Below are 22598 nucleotides of genomic sequence, written 5' to 3' on the forward strand. Positions count from 1 at the left end.
TGAAAATAGGATGTTTTCCATTTTATTAAAATATGCACGTTTGTCTCGTATTGCAATTGCATCACAAGGTTTCAATCTTGATTTGAGGCCCAAATTAATGTACTGATCTGCCATTTAACCTCAAACATCTCGGCCGAATCCTCTTCCCCTATTTCGCTTATGAACTCGATTTCAAGCCATGGATCAAAACGAAAACATATGGTATTAAATTAAACGGAGATCTTGATATAGCAAATCAAAGTTGAGGACTTGAGCTTAATTTGCTTAAGTTGAGAGAGTATACATTAGGTACAAAGTATAAGGTTAGAGGCAACTCGAGTCCAAATAACCTAAAGTAGTAAATCCATAGGTGCTCATCGCTATTGCTATTTTTATTCATATTGGACCAAACACATGATATTAGTTTTTCATATCTTCGAGACATAATTCATCAAAAACATCTTCGATATAACCTTTTGATTTACAAATATATATCGTAAACTTTTCAAATGTCTATTTTATGAAACAAACCATTAAAATATGAAAAGTCTAAATTGATTCCTTTAAAAAACTTATGATTTAATTGGTATAAGCTTCGTATAAATTTTCTAAAACGTAATGGATGGAGTAAATTAATAACTAATAATAATTATTAGTTAAAAATTTAAATCATTATCAATCTCATATACAAATGGATAGAGTAGAGTTTGATATTTATTCATAATTTTGTTAGATATTCACATTTTTAAGTTATCAGGAAAACGTGGGCAGGTTTTGAAGTTAGCACGTAGCAAAAACCAATGCGTTGGCTTAAACAACAACGTCCAAAAGCAGAACCCTTTCTTATAAAATCCACAGCTTCCAAACGCCAGTTTTCGTACACGGAAGAGATAGCAAGACTAAGCAATGGACGAGACAAGAGCAGCTACTTCAACGCCGCCGCAAGACGACGGCGCAAGGGCGTTTTCCGGGCGGAAACAAGAAGCCTCGGTGATGGATCGTGTTAAGAAGGGGTGCACTTCCTTTTATGCGTCTTCTCAAGAGACGCTGGGATATGTCAAAGCCTTTTTCGTTGGTTGGGTTAGTTCTTTCACATTATGTTGGTTAAAAGTGATATTTTATGTTTTGTTCAATTTAGTTCGGTTATAGTTGTCTGAATCTTAAAATTAGTTTTCCAAATTTGAATTTTATCAAATAATTATAATATTCTTTTTTTTAGACAATAAAATTTAAAGAATTGTAAAAGTAAAACATGCAGAGAGACTGAATTTAATAACCCAAAATAAAATACATCACAATGTTTTACGACTTAAAGTGCTGGTTGGCCAACTGGTTGGAGTTCACAAATGTTGATTAATATGTTGGAATTATTAAATTTGTGGTTAAAGTGTAGAGTAGGAGGTTAGAGTTCCTCCACAATTATAAAAAGTAAATTAAGGTGATTGAGGTTTATAGCCTTAAAAGGTATATTAAGATGAAATTTTGAGTTTAAGGTGAAACGTATATAAGAAGAGGATATGTGAAATTAGGCACAATTTCTATAATCTTTCCTATTAAATTATTACAGAGTAATAATTGGGTGTAGCTTAGGTGCACCAAACTCTAAAACATCAATTTAAAAAAATGGTCATTTGGTAAACTTTGTTGGACAATTCCTTAGATAGGCACATCCAAAAGAGCACCCAAGTTCAAATAACACATTAACACCTATCACGTGGTACAAGGTAGTTTTTCTTTTAAATGATTTTGTAATTTCTTCTTTTATGTGTTAAAATATGGAGAGTATGGGATTATAGTACACTTGTAGGACTCCCCTCCTAGAGGCAGGTAAAATGGAGGGGAGAAAGTATTCTCAGAGGAGGAAGAAAAAAACAGAACAGATGATTAGTAGAAAAGGAAATTAGAGAATGACTCGTGTTATCAAACTGCACTCAAAAGTCATTTCAAATAAAGCCTAGCTTTTTAGGAAGGTTATATATTATAGGTTTTGAGAGGGATGTGTTGGGTGAGCAGGGAAAGAAGATAACGGCAAAGAGCGAGAAGGAAGCAGCAGAAGCAGATTTGAAGACTGCCAAAATGCAGGTTCAAGCTACTGAGGCCGCAGAGAACTTGAAGAACGGAACTTAATTGTTTAACAAATCAAATCAAAATAATAATGAGAAAGTATCCCAATCTTCTGTACATATTTTGGAATGAATAATATGATGTGTATAAAATCGTTTTTTGGTTTTGCATTTTTCACAACATATGAGATAGTAGTAGCTTCGAACTTTATTATTTCCAAGTCCGAATCTCATTCTTAACCCTCTAGGAAAGGACCTACCCCATACGAGTAGAGTTTTTAGCTTAGCGAAATTAAGAATACGAAATAAGAAAGAAAATGGTGGGAATTAAGGATGTGGAAGGGAAGGACGTGTGGTAGGGGAATATTATTCCAAAGGATGGGCGGAGGATGGAGGTGGAGGTGGAGGAGCTTCCAGACGAATGTAATCGTACATAATGGCTTGGAAAGGGCCCGTGCTTCTGGGTTGGGTGAAGAAGATGGTGTTATTGCCGGTGACCAGCCGATTTCCTGGAATGTCAATGTTGTAAAGCCAATACAGACCGTGAATGCCGTGTCTTGCAATGGAATTGTCCCTCCCGATAAGTCCGCTAGAGAACACTGCCTTTGCTTTGGCCTCATTAACTCCAACCTTCAAAACTCAAAACTTTCCTCTCATTCACAGTTACTAGGCTTCTAACTAAATTAGATAAACTATCTTACAGCTATAAAGAAAGTGCAACATTTAGAAACAATAAGATATGGTGTGGCAATTCGACATTCAAGGAAAAGGAAAAGGAAATGTCGAAATTTGGTATACCTGCAATTCTGCGAGAGAAGCAGAGGCCAATGCAACCCGAAGCTTATAAGTTGCTTGGTTGTCTACGTTGTCCAGCTCAAACTTGACTTGCCATGTCGTTCCCTTATATGTTCCATTTTCAATCTTCCTATAGGTGATGAGAAGCAGTCAAACAGATGGATACTAACCTGTTCGTATCTCCCATGTTTTTGGTCTATCAGTTTAATTATGGAATTCCTTTTTAATAATCAAACCAAACAAGTTCGAAATTATTTCTGGATGATCGGAAGAATTAATGAAGCACACACCTGGGGACTTGAGCAAAGAACCAATCCTTGGTGTAGTCACTAACGCCAACGTTATATACCAAATCCGAGTCGGGAAACAATTCGCTGTATCTTTCCCATAGGCCATACTGTCGAAACCTGTCAATTTCTTTATCAGCTTAATTAAGAACGTGGTAGTAATTTTGTCAAAGTGGTATAGCGTCGAGGCTTGGTACAAGAACTCATCAAATCATTTGATACGATTGGGGAGGGAGGGGGGGGGGGGGGGGGGGGAATAATGAAAAATCAGCGGGCTTGAAATATGAAGTAGTTTCATTTACTTATCAGGATGGTTAAGGTAGAGCTTATTGATGTAGTTGGGATTTGGATCTGGAACATAGAACTCTGCTGCGGAGCGATCTGGGATTCCTATTTCCCATAGTGTGGCCCCTTGTCTCGGAGGTTCGTATGTTATGTCTCCCATGTCCACCTCACTGCCTATATATAAATTCTCGTATATTAACAGAATTAGCCTATAATTGCTTGTCGAAATTTTAAAAAAGAATATACTACAGATATAATTTGATTAGTTCAACCAACACTACAAATAAATTTTGGATCTATTCAACTTTATACTAGTATAAAGATAAATTTTTTTCTAACCATGGATGATTGAACTTTAATGTTAGATGACCAAACAATTGAAAATATTTATAAATTATAATAAACTATACAAAACAGTTCGAAAATATTTATAAGATGTAATAAAACTATATTCATTTGAATGGATAAATTTGTTCTAGATCTGTTAAAATTTAAAGTTAATAGTGTCATGGAAGAGTCGAACTGTCAAACTGAGGTTCGAATATTGAATATGCAAACTCAGACACCAAAATGCAATTACACTAAGATTCAATTTGAGTTGAGAATGCTACAGAAAAGACCTTCCCGATCCAACTCCTTGTCTTATGTTTGACATGAATATGCAAACTCAGACACCAAAATGCAATTACACTAAGATCCAATTTGAGTTTGATACCACCCAGGAAATTTGGAAGTTATAATATATACAATTTTTCTAAACTAGAAATTCTAACCAATTTTATTGCCAGAGTAAGAAAATTAGAACCTTCTTTAAGGTTGATGAGAGCATCATAACGATAGTCTCCAATAAAACCGGGAACCCATGCATACAGATTATAGTCGCCCGGCCTCGCGCCATCGATGAAAAAATTTCCACTTTCATCTGCTCTACTCCAAAATTGGTAACCCTAAAAAGTTTTGGACGATATCATTAAAATAATTCTATAAAATTTATTTTTTAAACAAAAAAATTAAAATTATTTTACCTTGCTCTCTCGTTGCCATGATCCTACGTCTCCTGGTGGAGCCAGGCCAACAAACGCACCGCCTGCTGGTATCAAGTCTTCATCGACGTAGCTAAAGTCAAGTCACGATATTTAAGTTAGCTAATTAATTTTGTATTAAGTACTAAAATTCATCAGAATTTCCATCATAAATATTTCAATACAATGTTTAGAGGGAATTGTGTACCTGTCCTTGACTAATAGTTTACCACTGATACTACCACGTTGATTTGACCTTGGAAAATCGTCCGAAGCAGGGAAGCTGTAGGGCCAACTTTGGACTTCGATTGCTGCCTTTTCACGGGGAAAAATATTTCTTAAATTTTATTTGATTTAAGAGTAACTCAAGGTAAGTCACAGTTACAAGTTTTGACATTATTTAGTATACATCGTAATTTTAAACTTTAAAATTAATATTAAAATAAAAAATCGCTGGCCGCTTAGTAAATTTTTGCTGCTGATTTTATGGATATGTTAAATTATCATTATTAATGAACAAACAAGAAGAAAAACTTAGGTGTAGTTTCTACCCAAATAATTTTTCAATAAAAAAATTATACCGTGTGGCAAATATATATATTTATAAAAAGTAAGTTGTCTTTATTTTTTGTGTAAAAAGAGAGGAACCAATAAATAATTTTGTAGACAGGTAAACCACCAATCTTAGGAATTGGAATAATTCAAAAAAAAAAAACAAACTAGAAATTTGGATAAAAAGGACGCGAGAAAAGAATTGTCATTGAATGGAAATGAAGAAGTATAGAGGAAACCTGTGCTTTGGCATCTTCCCAGAGCTGAAGTGCGTCGAAGGAATCATAAGTGGAGTTGAGATAGATAAACACAGGACCGAAAACTTTCTTCCATGCCTCGCCGGCTCCGATTTTCGGCACCAGATCCTCTCCCGCGTAATGTGCGCTTATAAAAACCTGATTCCATAGTTAAGGTAAATATGTAATCTGGCATAATTCCAATTCTATCAAACATTAAAGCCAAGGATATCGATCGATTGCTAAATGAACGAAGAATCACTTACAGCTAGGGTGGTTGGGCCGACGTGTGAAGTTAGGTTCTGTTTAACGGGTCCACCGGACCGGAACTCATTACTGGGCGAGATTAGCCAGAATCCGACTGTCGGATCGGTGGATATCCATCCATGAACGCCGCTGTCTTTGTTGTCGCATGAGTACTGATACTTGTCATCCACCTTAACAGTCCACACTCATGAAATTAGAAGAATCAAAACTCATTTACGTTACCATAATTCTGGTTTTCACCAAAATAATAATAATAATAATAAAAGACCCATTTGATTTTTGGTTTTCGATCTTTTAAGGGGTGGAAATTGTAGTGTAGTCATAGGCTTAATTTTCGGTCTAATGATGATCAAATAGAGCATTGCCCATAATTGAATCCGTCAATAAATTTAATTACATGCGTGGTTGTAGAATTACAAAGATTAGATATTTAAATTTCTAGTCCCACACTGCAAGGGAAAAAATTGCTTTTAACTATCAAGTAACAGGGCCTTACTAATACTATGTTGTTTTCTATCTAGTTAATATCGATAATTATGTTGAGTTTTGCGCACACTTTTTAAGTAAAGAGAAGAAAAGTATAAAGAATATAAATTAATAATTGATTAGAGTTTTGCTCTGAGCAGTCATTGTACTGATTATGATACTTCTTTTTTATTATTATTGTTATTATTATTTTGCTTTAAACGAAATTAGAGGCTAGACGAGATTCATTACCTCTCCCTGCAACTCAGGTTCGATGGGGTCGATGAGCCGGACGGCCTCTGGATATGCCAAGGCTCGACCTCTAGGTGGAGAACGGTCATCTGGAAGCGGCATGTACCTCTGTCTGTTGTCTGCCATGGCCATATAGTGGAACCTACAGAAGAATATTTGTGTCCAACCATAAATGACCATGTCTAGAATAATACTAAAAACACGAATGCTTTAAATTAAGCATAAAAAGGAATATTGTTGAGAATTTTATACTTGTCTTTTCTGAGTTTGAAGGCGAGTCTAGTTTCACCAAGGTTGAAACCGGGCCATTCTTCCAAGTGTTGGTAAATAGCATAAGAGTAGAACCCAGATGAACCCCGGAGCATTATAAACCTACAAATTCATTATCAGAAAGAAGTTTGCAACTTTAATTTAAGCAGACTGCATGAATTCAATCTCACCTTTTATCAATCTCTAAAGGCACAAGCTTTCCCTCGAGAGACAGATCCCATGTTCTTGTAAAGGAGAGCTCCACTTGTTCTTCATTTTCCACTATGACCTTGAAACCTGTAGCCTTTATCCTACAAAACAAAATTATTCGTATTAACCAAGGAAAAAGCTAAGAGGCCCGAAGATCTGTAAGTAATCCAACTTGAAGAGAAAAAAGCAGAGAAACGAATACATACACATCAAACAATCCAGTTGAGGACGATGATGAGCTCCACACGAGGTCCCAGTACCTGCATGAAAAGTGATATCATTACAAAAGACAAGCATTTAACTTTAGACTAAATTACAAGACGTAACTTCAAACTCCCTTTCATTTGAAAATATCATACTCTTCCCTTGGAATAGACATGTGTCATTGGACAAAAAAGAGAACACAACACGGCATATAGGGATAACTGCACACAGCAACACACACATCTCGTATCTCAATTTCCATTAAAAGCTTTAGCTACTTTAAAGTTCGTTTTTGAGACAAATGAAAGGTCAAGGCTAATATTACAACCTTTAAAAAGAATAAGAGTATTTTTTAAACAAATGAGAAAGTTTAGGAGTATAATTTTTGTAAGATAGCCTATAACTCATGCATGGACACAATTAATGAAATCAGAATGATGTTCTTTGTAGAACAATACGTTTCTGAACACCCATCAGTTGGAACTCTTAATGACTTTCTAATGGGACTTATTTTTATTCTTCAAATAGCATTGATCCTACTGATGTTTTTAAATAACGAAGAATAAGCCAAATTAGAAAGTCAGTCGAACCATCAACTCAATAGAGTGTATAGGCAAGTATTTCCTTCGAGGTATATACCCTCGGTTAGTTTCATCGTTTAGGACTTCAAGCACGTTGTCAACTCCATTGTATCGAATTCCAGTTACTATGCCATCTGGGTTTGATAAAGTGACTTGGACTATGCCATTATCCATTGTCACCTGCACATTTCACCGTTTTTATATTAAAGAGGTGGACAGAGAGAGAGAGATACAGAGAGGGAGGGAAGGACTTACCTGACGTTCTGTGATAAAGAGCTGCACACCCAGTGGCGGCATGTCAACAGCTTTCGACTAACTGTTTGAGAGAGAAGCCAATTCTTTCTCACAGAAGTAATGTCTTAATTCCGGCAAGTTGAGGATAGTTATATAAATGAGATTAATATGTTGAGTTTGGGACAAAGAGATTGCTTTCATCTTAATGTACAAATCAGGCTGGGTTTTCTTTAGCTTTAAATAAGCCAAAAGGTTCGAAACCATTAGCATTTCTTTAATCCTTTTTATCTGTTTTGCCCATATCTTTACTTGGTCGCCAAACAGGGGTGCAGTGCAAGATTCGCTATCTAGAGGGAGCTAGTTGTAAGTCAAAAACGAACTCCTATTGCATTCTAGTTTTTACTTTCCCATCATGACGTTGTTTGTCAATTGCAGATTAGTTTCAAAATATTAAATTAAACGATTTAAATGTTACTTTCAAGAATCTAATTTTAACATGGCAAGAAATTTCTATATTTGAATATTCAAACAGCGATAGATGAACCGATAAATTAATCATATATCCTGATATTAACACTTAATCAACTTCAGAATTTAGTCAACAGATGGTCGGTATTAACTAAATTATCAGGCATTTCACTTCGTCGGAGATCTTTGAGATCACCAATGGAAAGAGAAATCAAATGAATTTTGACAGAATAAGAAAAGGGAAGAACACAGAAACCGTGATCAGAAGTGAAAATGGAGATTTCTACAGGTTTGAATTAAAAGGGTTTGGTAGGATTCCATGAATACAGATTTAGGAAAACCATGGAAGAAAGCCATATACGATTGAAGTTTGTACTACAAGTCCCTAAAACTAACGACCATCTACAAATTTTTCCTCTTTTTCCTTTCTAATATTTAAAATATTTTTCAGCTTTGTATGACTAATGACTAGCTCACTTATCAATAAAAATTCAAATTTCATTAAATTAATCTCTAAGACTTGTCTAAAATTCAACCATTACTGATTGAACATGGATTTTTGTGTGTGTGTATAAATATAATGGCATAAAAACTACCTTTCTTAATAAACTATGGTAGATTCTGGGATGTTGCGAGGTCTTTTGAAAACAGAGAAAGAAACCAACATATATACAGTTCTATACATTTTCATCTCAAATGTTCAAATACAAGTCTTCACCAAGTGGAGCTCTTTGTAAGACAGTATAGGAAGGCATTCGACCAACAATTTCGTGGAAATCATCATCAAATGCGAAGCAATGAGAAGTTATGGGGTTGAGATCTCTGACCTCGTACAAAGTCAAGAACTCCCGCAGTTTTCCCCCCATGTATTTTGCCAATGCATATTTGCTGTAAGTTTAGGAAATGAGTCATTGACAAACCCAATGCAAGGGAGATTGAAGCACAAAAGATCAATTTGGAAACCAAATTTCAACTCTTATTTACAAAACATCAAGTTTATTGAGACATTGTACGTAAAGGTGGGGAAGGGGTACATATAACAAATTAAACAGAATACTTGATATACTCGAATAAACTTGTTAACACATAGAAAGTCAGTCCTTCGTGCTGCTCTTGATCCACTCTAGGTACTCTAGGCTGCCACCATTGATTGGCAAAGCAATAACTTCAGGCACCCTGTGTCAAAAATGAAGGTAAATCCTTGGAGGGGATAAAATTTGGCTTTTTAAAACATCTTCCCAACTCTCCATTGAAAAACCGATAACTGAGATGAGAGATCTTGTTAGTTCTTTTTTCTTTTTGTTTGGTTTTCCGCTACTCATGCCTATCTCTTCGTTTGGTTTTTCACTCGTTAACGATACTATAGCTTTAGTCTAATTTCAATGATAAAAAAATAAAGTCCTAAAAACTATTTTCCTCTGGTTTCAAGTTTTAGCTAAGATTGGTATAAATTTAAAATAAAATAAAATAAAATCCCTGAAATATACGAGTAAATAGGAAAAAGAAAGGCAAATGAATGTAGGTAAAAAAAATAAAGAATATTATCCATAAAACAAGTATCTGGCTGATAAGCAAAGCAGTTCACAATTCACAACTCTATTTGCCCGTCCGCTTCATTGTTCCCCCAATATTGAAAATAATTTAAAAAAAACAAACACACACGAGCCCAAAACCCAACAAACATGAAGGATGGAAAAAAAAAATGAATGTTAAGCTTACTCGTATGGGTGAATTGCCTTAACATGATCTGTCAGTGCTCCCAGAAGTGATTGCCTAGTCTTAATGATCAGAAGTTCCTCAGGGTCCGTCTGAATCTGTGTCAACCAGAAACAGAAAGCCCACAGTTAAGTTCTTTTTGTTCGTAAAGACAAACAAAAATCACCTACTTGATAACTATACATGAATGTTTGAAAATCGGAACCTTACCTCTCCCTTCCACTGATAAATAGATTCTATACCTGCATTTATAAAGTATTCAGTAGAAGTCTAACAATTCATATTCACATTAGCGGTTGCAACGAAATGAAAAGCAATCTCTAAAAGAATAAGAACTCAATGGTTGGCAACTGAAAAAAATTGAAAGATTAAAAAGGGCTGTGGAACAACTTGAAGCATCGCGTTTCTTTATGAAATCACAAGATCTAAAGAGAACCGATCAAAAGAAAAGGAATTTTGTTTCACAACAAGATGAAAGTAAACTATTTCCACAAGATTCCTTCACTAAAAAATGCCACTGAAATATTACAGGGAAGATCCAGTAAGCTTCAATCTTAAATATTAAAAAGTTAGAACTTAGAAGCAACTTCATTGATATGCAAGGAAAACTTAAAGGAGAATACCAGATGTTCGGCAAGCGTGGATTATAAATCTTGTCGACATAATATTTTTTCTAAACCATGAGCAATGCCTTTTGTCACTTAAGATGACGTGCAGAGGTTGAGAAGACCCACATACCGGGTACTATGTTAACACAAGCAGCAAGTTTTTCTTTGACAATGCTTTCAGCTAGTTTCTTACCTGCAGAAATAATGTGAACAAGAAAGATAATAAACCATACGTCCACTAAAGAGAAGTAAATCACATAGTAAGAAATTCAGTGCTCGGTCCTGAGAAACACAATACAATTTAGCTTGGGCAAAATCAATCCAATTCTTGCTAGTAAGTACATGGTTAGGTATGTCATTTACTATATAAAATATATAAAGATGTACGTGGAGACAACAGAGAAAACATGGTAACTTAATGCAATTGGAATACCAAACATTGGATCGGACTAGTTCTGTTACCATAGATAAAAGCGGAACAAAGAAGTTGAATTTTTTTTATACATGTGAGTGTTTGGGCTACCTTACGGGCACTTCGACTAATCTCACCTGACAACTCGCTTGGTCCTACAACATTTGGGTGTCAAGGAATCTGGTAGGAAACTAGTTTCTAGGTAGGTAACCACTATGGATTGAACACATGACTAAAATAACAAAACTAAAAAATAACGATAATGAAACTATGCCGCCCAAAAATGCTTACAAATTCGTCATTCTTGTTTTGTTTCTTTTACGGGGTAGAAAATGCATTTAAAATTAACTTTGCACTCTCGGGTGACTTTTCCGAATTCCTAGTGCGTGTTTGGTGGTGCATGGTCTAAAAACAAAAAATTCAATCAAAAACAGGTTTTGTAGACGTTCTCAATATTTTTTATTATGTATTTAGTTTAGCAGTTCGATCTCATTTAAAAATTAGTACAGACTTAGTTTGATAATATATTTATAATTCTAAAAATAGTTGCAGGTAGTTACAAACTCAATATTAGCTCAAAACACAATTATTACTAATTAAGTTATGAATATGTTTTATGTCAACAATTTTGAATAAATTTTATTTTACAATAAGATAGAAATTAAAAATATATTGTGTCATACACCATTTAACTTTAAAAAGTAAATATATGAGTTTAGAACGTAAAATCTATATTTACCTAAACCATAATTCTCTTTTTCAATATCAATTCCATTTTAAAACTTCAAATTTAAAATCTGAATTACATAAGATTTTAGAATTTCCACTATTTGGATCACAAATCCAAAAACAATTTAAATATATATACATGTATGTCAAACAAATCTTCATAGAATCTATTTAACTTAGTGAATTAGAAAACATAAAACATAATCCACATTGAATACCAAGAGACCTTACTATCTCTGAGCATTAATCATCCAAGTGAACATGATAAGCATTCTTTGACGCAGCAGAAGCCAAAACATGCTTCACATTTTTTGTTCTTTTTTTTCCTTTTTGATAGAAAAACATGCTACATTTTCAACAATAGTATATATAATTAACATCAGTGCATTTCTCGAGTTATAATATAATCCATCATTTGCTTATTGAGTCTGGTAATTATTTGCCCAATGCGCCAAGTATATATATCCAACTCATAATCAACAAGATCCTATCAATACTCAATAATCAACACCATCAGTAGCCAACATAAGATTCCCCCAAAAACTCTCCTTACAGTGAAGATGTGACTAGCATAACAAGTAAAATAGTGAAACTATATCGTCAATACCCAATTCCCCATGCTATTTGATCAACGTACCACCGTGTTACCATCAACTACAGCTTATATACCGCTGCTAGAAGAGCCTGATTTGTTGGTCACTTGATTGACTAACAGCTACTAAAACTATCCTATTCTAATCCGATTATAGTTGGTCCATACTCCATAACACAAAATACCAAAGAATGATCAATGAATTCAGAACAACAAATCACGCGAGATTTCTAGAGCATAGAGATCAAAGAGAACCTGCTTCCCTGTTAGGAACAGTGACATAAACAACAATGCTAGGCACCGCAGCACTACTCCCTTCCATTTTTATCAAATGTACGTTCCTAGCTGGACCTTGACCAGCAAGCTTCGATCTGACATTCATTTTCCATTAGCAAACCAACAAAAACACGGATTAAACAATTAAACTAAACAAATTAACCAACGACTAAAGAAAAAACAAAGAAAGAAACAATCGTTGAATAAATTGATGAAGAAATAAAGCAAGGAAGCGAAAAGAAGTACCTCAAGAGAGGGACGAAAGGCAGAGACAGAGCAGAACCCGTTTTGGAGACGAAGAGATTGGAGATTCCGAAGCTTAGTACGCAAAACGCACCAACCAGAGGTAAACGACGACGTAGTGCAAAGCACGATATCAATGGTGTCGCGGCTCTGCTGCTAAGAGTGAAAGCCATTTTCTGTTTTTATAGCGCTATTTTCGTGTCGCGCCTTTTCGACGCCCCGTCTTGAGCTTTACTTGAAGCCTTCACTTTCGAATCCGAACAAAACAAACAAAGCCTCCGGTTCTGGAAGCTACTTTACGTCTTGCCTTTTCAATCATTGAGCCCTTCTCAAATTCATGGGCTCAATTTTTGAAGTCCATGAAGTATATGTAAAGCCCTTGGGCTTTCGGCTCAGCCCATAAGCCGATACATTGTGGAACACCGGCCTCCTTTGAGGTGCCTACCATGTAAATTGTTATATTCGGTGATAATTATACTCAATTTGTTTATACCGGGAGTGCATGCTATTTAGTTTGTATGTTGGGGGTGTATATTTTAGTAATTTCCATGTAAAATAGTAAAGAGATAAGAAAGGAAAAAGTAAAGCATATAGTAAACATTATAAAGAATATATATTTCAAATGGTAATAATGTAGCTAAGTATGGTTAATGGCAAATGAGACTAGAACTTTTATAATTAGAGTCTAAATTTAAAATTATACTATATTATATAGAATTATAACTTAGTTGTGAATTATAAACTTATGTAAATCTAGTTTTTACAGTGATCAAAGTTAAAACATATTGAATGGGTCGATTTTATCAAATGATGTGAAATAAAGGTCACTAGATTAGTAATAAAGCATACAATAGGATGGTTTACATTGTGTTTGTTTAGTTGAAAACTGTATATAAAACCGTCAAAATAATATGAGAGGAATTAATTTGATTTGTCAATAATTTGACATGGGTTATTAATAGTATGCGGTTATATTTATTAGGTTTTGTTGAGATTATTGAGAGCATCCTATTGAATATATAACAACTATTGAAAATCATTGAAAACTTTTAATTTATTTTATTTTTAAATATGTTAAACTATAATTGTGTGTGTGTGTGTGTGTATATATATATATATATATATATAACGTATTTGATACTATAGAAAAGATTTTCGGCACCACTTTATTTTATTTATTTAACATTATTATGGTGAAGTTATATATTACCATAAACTTTATATTATTTTACAAATTAATACGGCATGCAACTCAATTATTAATCTTCTAATTATTTAGCGCATTTTTAGTGACATTAATTCACTACGCGGTTGGAATTGCGCTACGAATTAATTTGTTGGCGGCTCGGTCAGATGTCCAGCTCAACAAATTAAATTACATCGATTTAATTAATTTACATCGTAATAATAATTAAAGAGTTCAATTACTTTAGTTTCTCCTTCTTTTTTTTTTTTGGAAAGAAAATCAATAATTTAATGTAGTTATCATTAAATGTATTTTTTCCCTAGGGGTTTGGTAATAAATTTTGATGGATGGGTATCGAATTATGCATTTTCATTTTATTGACTAACTACGAATAATAAATTAAAATAAAATGTGTTATAAATAGTAATTACGATGAATTCTATAATCAAAATATATACTTGTCAAATTTGAATTATTTTAATTTGCAGGTTAGTCGTGAGTTGAGAGAGTATAAATAGGCTAATTACCATAAGTAATTCAATTAGTTAATTAATGGTTTATTTTTTTCTTTTTGAAAAAAAAAAAAGGATGATGTATACATTAACATTCTTAAGAATATGCTAATTTTGCAAATATAATTTCCTTTTAAAGTTTATTATATATACTTTTTACATTGGTCAATGACTACAAAAAGACGTTTCTAGTGTATGTATAATTTCCATTGATAATTCTACAAATAATTGACATCTACAGCTTGATAAAAGAATGAGCTAGGATGCAATATAAATTAACTGCTAACTTCTCCCAATCACATAAATACTTATAGAGTACTAAAGAATAAAATGGAAAAATAAAAAATAAAAATCATACAACATATACATTATTTATTAATTGTCCATCTTCATGACACAGTAACGAATAGAAAATACGTAAAGTTTTAAATATATTCATTTAGAAATGCAACAGTCAAATAATAATACATGATATATGAAGAAAAAAAAAAAGTTAAGGGTTTAGGGGACTTAATGATTTACCGGACTTGTACAATAAATATGGTGTAGATGTTTTAACTTCCCACTTAAAAAAATAAATAGATGTCTATTATTTATAAACCATTTGCATTTCGACAATTTTTTATCTAATGACAGTTACATAATTCTAACAAGGTAATATTTTATTGCATATATTGTTATGAAATTATTCAAACATTCGACTTAAATAATAGTGTTCTAAAAAATAAAATTACTCTAGGAGCTTTTCCCCTCCTAAGAAAACCTTTGCTATTCAATGTCAAATAAAGAAGTCTTGCCATAAGAAAGACTATGAAAGAGAATTAAAAATGTTAATGTCTTAATTAAGGAAGCCCAAGCCTTAATGAGGCCCAATGGTTATAGTAAAAAGAGTGTACAAAATACTTCTCCTTGGTTGAACACAAATGTTATCACGAGAAGGTAATCAATATTGCACGGTTAAAGATTTTTTATCGAGCTGATGCATATAGTACAACATCGAAGCACGTTGGACATAACACCTCATTGTTGTGAATGATTAGATACATGAGTATCAAAGAGTGATCCAACTCGTATTCGACATATCATATCACACATCGACAAATATGCTTTTAAAAGTTTACTATGTAAAGTATTATAAGCACACTATGTACTTTAGCGCCACTATAAAACTTAAATTATGAATGAAAATGAAAGGAGAGAAAGAATAGGAAAGGGAGAAAGGATGCAAGTGAAAAGGAGGCATTAAGGCAGAAGAAATTTCAAACATTACTGTCACTTTTAGGAAGTGATAGTGGTGGAAATGTTGCATTATTCGACTTTACAACCTTAATTTATCAATGTGTTTGGTTTGTTTGTGGGATTTGGTTGTTCAAAAGCAACAAAACACACAAGAGTGAAAGAAGTCGATGAACCTCAAGCCTAACTTTTAATGTAATTCTAATGCTTCTAGTTTACTACTTAACGAAGATACTCGTAGATATATCGATATACCTATAAATCAAAGATATTAATTTTGAAGTAAAAATAACTTAATCATTAATTTAAATAAATTTTATAAGTTGTGTTAAATTTCAATATTTTAATTTTGGCTTAAAATCGCTTAAAATTTCACAAACCCTTGGATTTCTTGCGATAATTAAAAACCCCACCAAGAAATTGAGAAGAGAAAGACACCTACCAAGACATTTTTTTCCTTCCCCGCAAAGCAAATACGTGGTATTTTTGGACGTTAACATGCGCATTTTCTTTCTTCTTTTAAGTTATTGTGTTACAAGATTTCCAATATATAAAGAATGACAATTCTTTGGGAATTTACAAAAATCACCCCTTCAAATGGCTAGTCGATTCCACCTTCATCACAATTTAGGATAATTTTCAAACCATAGTATTACGAAAATACATATACTCACAAATCTAAACCATTCGATTATATAATTTTTCTTTCTTTTGTACTCTTATTTACTTAATTCTTATTGCTTTTCTTTGTTATAAATGTTTCTTTTTCCATTATTAATTTAATGACTCAACAAAGTGAAGGATAGAAAGATAATTTCAAACAAAAAATCATGGAACTTTAATTTAAAAAGTGGATCTAATTTCATTTCGAATCAATTTTAAATGGTAAGATTCAAGTGACATCCAGTTAGACATTACAACTTCCAGATTTATATTGACAAAAGATTCAGGTGGAAAATTAGAAAAATCTTTATTTTTCAAAATGAATAAAAAAATCAAACGAAAGGTTTTTATTTTTCAAAATGAAAAAGAAAAAAGAAATAAAGTCAATAGTGATATGAATACTCTAAAACCTACGGAATGTAATGTATTGTCCACCAAACCCACGAGGGTTCCTGTTTTATTTACCTTCCCAATTGTTTTAATTTGACCAATGGACGTTTGATATGAAAAAAAGAAAAAAGAAAGATTAAGTTAAATATTATTTTGATATAATTTTTTGTATTTTTAATTATTCAATTTTAATCTTATGTTGTTTTAGGAATAATAAAAAGGGGGAAAAAAAAAAGGCCACTGTGAATCATGGCTTCCATCTCACAGTTCTACTTAGTTTATTTTTCTCAAAACCTTGCAGAATCCCCAAGCACTCAATGAACCCAAATGACTTTCCACCTTCATGTTTGTTCATCAATTATTTTAATCAGTTTTTTCTTTCTAAAAAATATTATTTTCATATAGAAAGAAGCAAAAAGAAGAAGTTTCTTCTGTCTCTTCTACTTTATACACAGGAATAAAAATAAAAATAAATTCATCTTTTTTAAAATAAATAAATAAACATTTTTTTACAAGGAACACAAACCTTTAAAAGGGACAAAAACTCATAATTATCCTTAGAAAAAAAACAAGCCATTTGTTTATATTCTGCATTTTATCTTTGAGACTGTCTTATTTTTAGAAAAAGGCATTAATTTAATAAAAAACTTGAAATAAAATGTTCATTAGTTTAACATTCAGTAAGGTTTTTACAAAATATATATATATATATATATATATATATATATATATGTACTTGTACTGTGAGTGTGACTGACTTTGAGTTGGATAATTCAATATTAGCTGTAGTAAACTAAAATCACAATAAATAAAATAACAAACCAAATCATTATTATTTTTTCTGTTTGTTGTTGGGTTTAACGTAATGTTAGTGTTGTTATTTTGTAGGAAAAATTATCTTAGGTGAGGTTTATTGAATTGAAGCACTTGCAAAATGATGAACGAGTTATTAATTTTTTATGGATAATCAAATTGTGTTTGAATTGACATTTTTTTAGTACAATTCAAATTAACACATTCAGTCTAATGTGTCTTTTTTTTTTTTCAATTTTTTTGCTTTAAAGTTGTTCAATTTATTAAATTTTTTTAGCTTTAGAGGTTGGAATTTTAGTTTACAATTTTTAACTCAGTTCTTTGGAGTTCATTTTTGTGAAAAATAGTTAAATAACAATGTTATTATTCTTAGAAAAAGAGATGCTATATTTGACTATATTTATAAAATTTAGATTAGTTTATTAGTATATAATAATAAAATTAAAAAAAGTAGCCATAAATACTAAATTTAAGATTTTTTTTTTCTAATTGACACTAGACTAAATTTCAAATTTATTAGAAGTAAATTACTAAACTTGAAAATTTTGGAAGTGACAAACTATGAAATATAATGGCCAAAACGGTATTTTAACCAAAATTATTTGAGTTTTATGTCCACTTACTTTCCAATTTGTGTATAGATATATTAATTCATTTTTCTAAAAAAAAAAAACCTTAGTTCATACAATAAATTAATAGTTCCGAGAATGACACAAATCAATAGGTTTTGAGATTAAATGTGCAATTCAACAAAAGAAGAATCGACTCAACAAAGTAATTAAAAAAGAAAAAAAACTTTATCTTCTTAATTTTAGTTTTGGATGTACAGATCTTGATCCACGAGGGCAAATATATTTTAATCGAAGGGCTGAGGTTGGTTGTGGAAACACAGAAGATCAGGCGGATGTTCAGGATTTGCTTTTGAAAATGGTTTATGGTATAGTTTTTAATTAAATCATCCATTTTTTTTTTTTTTTCTCCTCATAGTTAATTAATTTTTCATCAATAGCCTCTGTTTGTTTATCCATATAAAATAATGCAAATTGAGATTTATTTTATTCGAGTAGTGAATCTCAAGGCCAAGGGTTGTGTCCAAATGGAATTTAAATCCTTCTAATATATAAAAATGAATCCCAATTCCCCTTTTAATTTTATTATTATCCTTTCCCCTTCTTGTTCTATGAGATAAGAGGAAATGGGAGAATCCTGTTTATTATTCATTTGTTTTATTGTATTCGAAGTTAATATAATACGTTTAATTAGATCAGAAGTGTCAATGGGTATGGTCTTGATGCATAGTATTAATTTAAAGTTAGTTTGAATTAGCTCATAATTAACCTAACTTTAATTAACAACATTAACCCTCCAATTTTGTGTTTGATACATCATTTTTTTAAATGATTGAGTACATTAATTTTAGGTTTAATAATTCTTTTTTATTTTAAAAATATTTGTTTGATCGGTACTTTACCTACGTGACATTTTTCAAATTCACATACTTACTCTATAAAACTCATTTAAATTATAAGTTTACTTAATGTTTTAAAATCAAACCAAATGTTAATAATTTAAAAGTAGTTTTAGATTTTGATTTTTTATTTCTAGACATATTAGATAGTTTTTTAAGGTTCAAAATTTGAAATTGTAATTCAACATTTTTTTTTTAAATTATTATAAACCTATAAATTACCGGTTTGTTGGATCTACGAAGATGTAAACAAATCATAGTTTAAGTGACAAATTAAAAATATAATTGAAAGTTAAGGAATCTAGGCAAGGCAAAAGACTTGTCGTCCAATATTTTAATTGGTGTATTTGAAAAAATAGTATTCATGCAAAAAAAAAAAAAAGAAGAAAAAAAAAAGGGGCACGTTTTCAAGAATCTAGTGGACGAAATAATAGTTGAAATATTGAGGCTTGTGGGGATGAAGAATAAATGCCATTTGAATTTTTGTAGGTGACAATTTTTGTAAGTAACAAACGAAATTATTAATAAATCAAAGCTGCAATTAATTTACATAAACAAAAATTGAGATCTCAGATGCGCAAGTGAGAAAAATTTCATAAGAAGACTTTTTTCTTTGGGTCTTTTTAAAGTAGAAAGAAAGTACACACACACACACATATATATACACATAATGCATTGGTGTGACAATATTATTTTCTACAAAATTGTAATAAATATAAGCAAGTGAAGCTCACATCCCAAACAATAAAATTTAATAAGTAAACTTTCCCCTGTGGTCTTTTTAAAATTTGTCACTAAAAAATTAAAGAACAAATGATATCGAAATTTTAACACGACCAAATCTTGAAAAAACATTATAAAAAAGGAGTTATTAATATTTCAAAGTACAAGCAAAAGATCAAATTTCAAATGGATTAAAAAAATTTATAAGAATGAGCTCAATGATCTCAAATCTCAAACAGAGAAGGTGTAAGGGTATTAGGCCAAAAGTGTTATATTCCAAAAGAGAGAGAATAATGGGGCATGCGAGGAAAAGGTTAAAAAGAAAAGGGGTAAAATTCCAAAGTTTACAAAAAGAGGATTTCAAAAGGGAAAGAGAAAGAGAGTGATCAGTGTAAAGTGTCTTTTGGTTTAGGGTTTGTAATTTCGAATTAGTTACCCTTAATTAGGGATGGATGCCCTTTGGTTTTAGGTCAATCCAAAAAAGAACAAAAACAAGGCATCCGAAGAAACAGATGTTGTTACCAATGTGTTTGCGGTGAAATTTAAAGACTGGATTTGTTTAACTGCTTAAAATAATAGTAATAATAAAATCAATACACAAAAATTTGTTGACGTACAAAAAAAGGAGATGTTTGTATATGTATAGAAATGTGTGTGTGTGTGTGTGTATACAAGGGACCATTTTCGATATGTACTTTAAATTTTAGTTTCTTTTTTAATTTCTTAAAGAAAAACCCTATTAATGTATTGCTTTGTTGTTATTTTTTAAAAAAATATATATTTAGTCTCTACTGACAATTTCTATGTATCTAGAGTGCCTTTTTCGAAAATAATAGTTGGATAATTGAAATTATTCGAATAACCAAAACCAAATCAGAATGAAAGTCAAAGTAGAATGGTGAAAATAATTTCTTTTTTTCATTTTACGTGCTTTTCTTTTTGTGATTTGGTCAATTTAAAAAAAATACGATTCATCTTATTCCAAAACTATTGAGTTCAAAAAACAAACAAAAAATCACTTAAATTGCATTTAATAAATTGATATCTAAGTTCGATGGTTTTCATCGTATTCGACTTTAGTTTATAAGATCTAATGATTCTTTGATCGAGGATATAATGTTTTAGTAAGTTGAATTATGTTTAGGACTACGTTAAAAGTTTTAAGAACATTATTATACTAATAGTTATTTGAAAAGCATAATATAATAACATGACTAAATATCACCTAGATAGACGATAATGGATCGCTATACATATCTTAAAGTAATTTCATTTAAACAAATAAACGTGAATACAAACATAAAAATAAAGGTTTAAAAGCATAACATCGTGATCCAACTTTCATAAATAAATTCCAAGGCGGTCATGATAAGTAATTAGTCTTTGAGAATAAATTAGATTAGTGTTATTGAAATTTGTATATACTTTTTAAGTCCGAGTGATTTTTATGTGCACCAAAAGGCGAGAGGCTCTTAAGTGAAAAGCAAAGCACCAAGAATAACAAAAAATAAAAAAGAGTACACTTCTTTTTGAGAGATTCTTATGGCTGAGTGTAAATTAAATAAATGTTGGAAAATTAAAACAATTGAAGAATAGAACTTTGACTCATCTTTATATTGACAATATCTTCTCTCTTTATATGATTCAGTATTTTTCGGAAGCTTTCCTCTTTTTTTTTTTTTGGTCAATTAAGTAGTGTAGCATAAGCTCTTTTATTTTATTATTGTTTTTGTTGGGAATACATCCATAAGTAACATCAACAAAAAAAAGCCACAAGGGATTCGGTCCAAGAACTGAACAACAAACTTGAAAGCATAAGATGGACTAAATTGTATAGGTCACACTGTTATAAGATCTTGGAACATTACTAAGCCCAACAATGTTTAATCTAGCGATTAGGTGGATAAATAACGCCATGAGTTGAGGAAGTAAATGACATAGAACGAAAACATCAACACAATACTTCGAACATCCAAATGTCCACATAACCACAAGTCTCAATGAATTTCAGACCATTCAGTAACACCAACAACTCTCTTGCCTCAGCGGATAAATAAATCCAATAACACATCTTACGCATGGCTTGAGCAGACACAATGTGGCCAACATCACAAAAAACAATAGTCCCTAACCCAGTGTGTAAATTGTCTATATGGCAAACAACATCAGTGTGTTAATTTCAACTGACTTTTAGAAGAAGGAAGCCAGATAAGAAGAGCCTCGAATCTATAAAAATATACCTAGGAATTTATTCAGTTAAGTAATCCTTTGGTAATGTGTTGTGTGAAAATATTGAGGGATGTTTTGTTTTTTTAGTGCAACTACAAAATTATGTTACTATTACTTAATGTCAAACCTAAATGGTTCCATTTAAATTGAGAAGTCTATATTTCCACAACTTTTAATTTAGAGTTCGTTTATTTATTTGTGTAACTTTAAATTTATAATTTCAGTCCATATATTTTCAATAAATGAAAAGTCTCTAAGCTTTTATGAATACGTAAATTTTGTATTACTTAAAGAATATGGAATTTTTAGAGATCGAAAAGATTAATTTTTAAAATTTACACATTTATTAAAACTCAACTAAAAATTGTGGTTTTTCTTTTAATAAACTTTTAATTTTATTCTCAAAATGAAATTTTATCAAACTTGATTACATAACGATACTTTCATAACAAATCAATATATATGAACATGTTTCTAAACTATATGACCAACATTCTAATACTATAATAATTTTGAAAAAACAAAACCACGATTCAAATAAAAAGATACAATTATACGATGATTAGAATGGGAAATGTAATAATATAAATACTACAATAAAATAAGTTTAGAAACCCGTGAGAAACAAAATGTTATTTACCTACATGTTTATT

General features: G+C 31.4%; 3 protein-coding genes across 4 annotated transcripts; 1 reads left to right on the forward strand and 2 right to left on the reverse strand.

Annotated features, from left to right (window-relative positions):
- The first annotated feature begins 819 nt into the window (after positions 1-819).
- LOC103488109 (uncharacterized) lies at positions 820-2213 on the forward strand. The gene is made up of 2 exons (XM_008446672.3): positions 820-1059; positions 1993-2213. Exons 1-2 carry the CDS (start codon positions 886-888, stop codon positions 2104-2106), a joined length of 288 nt encoding a protein of 95 aa, XP_008444894.2. The 5' UTR covers positions 820-885; the 3' UTR covers positions 2107-2213.
- Positions 2165-7882, reverse strand: LOC103488110 (probable rhamnogalacturonate lyase B). Its single transcript, XM_008446673.3, has 15 exons — positions 7703-7882; positions 7506-7627; positions 6869-6922; positions 6644-6763; positions 6456-6575; positions 6204-6345; positions 5486-5656; positions 5223-5378; positions 4640-4746; positions 4435-4525; positions 4215-4356; positions 3427-3583; positions 3128-3244; positions 2841-2967; positions 2165-2672 (listed from the first exon to the last, which is right to left on the reverse strand). Exons 1-15 carry the CDS (start codon positions 7742-7744, stop codon positions 2409-2411), a joined length of 1932 nt encoding a protein of 643 aa, XP_008444895.2. The 5' UTR covers positions 7745-7882; the 3' UTR covers positions 2165-2408.
- Positions 7883-9103: 1221 nt separating this feature from the next.
- LOC103488107 (protein CutA, chloroplastic) lies at positions 9104-13005 on the reverse strand. 2 transcript variants are annotated; one of them, XM_008446671.3, is made up of 6 exons: positions 12729-13005; positions 12462-12577; positions 10604-10666; positions 10076-10107; positions 9869-9963; positions 9104-9325 (listed from the first exon to the last, which is right to left on the reverse strand). In XM_008446671.3, the coding sequence occupies exons 1-6, from the start codon at positions 12896-12898 to the stop codon at positions 9244-9246; spliced, it is 558 nt and encodes a 185-aa protein (XP_008444893.2). In that variant the 5' UTR covers positions 12899-13005; the 3' UTR covers positions 9104-9243. The 2 variants fall into 2 exon arrangements, with proteins under 2 accessions (XP_008444893.2, XP_050938286.1); XM_051082329.1 differs by lacking the exon at positions 10604-10666 and having other exon boundaries at positions 12729-12990.
- Positions 13006-22598: the final 9593 nt, after the last annotated feature.

The sequence above is a fragment of the Cucumis melo genome, chromosome 3 (assembly GCF_025177605.1).
Source record: "Cucumis melo cultivar AY chromosome 3, USDA_Cmelo_AY_1.0, whole genome shotgun sequence".
Classification (NCBI taxonomy): Eukaryota; Viridiplantae; Streptophyta; class Magnoliopsida; order Cucurbitales; family Cucurbitaceae; genus Cucumis; species Cucumis melo.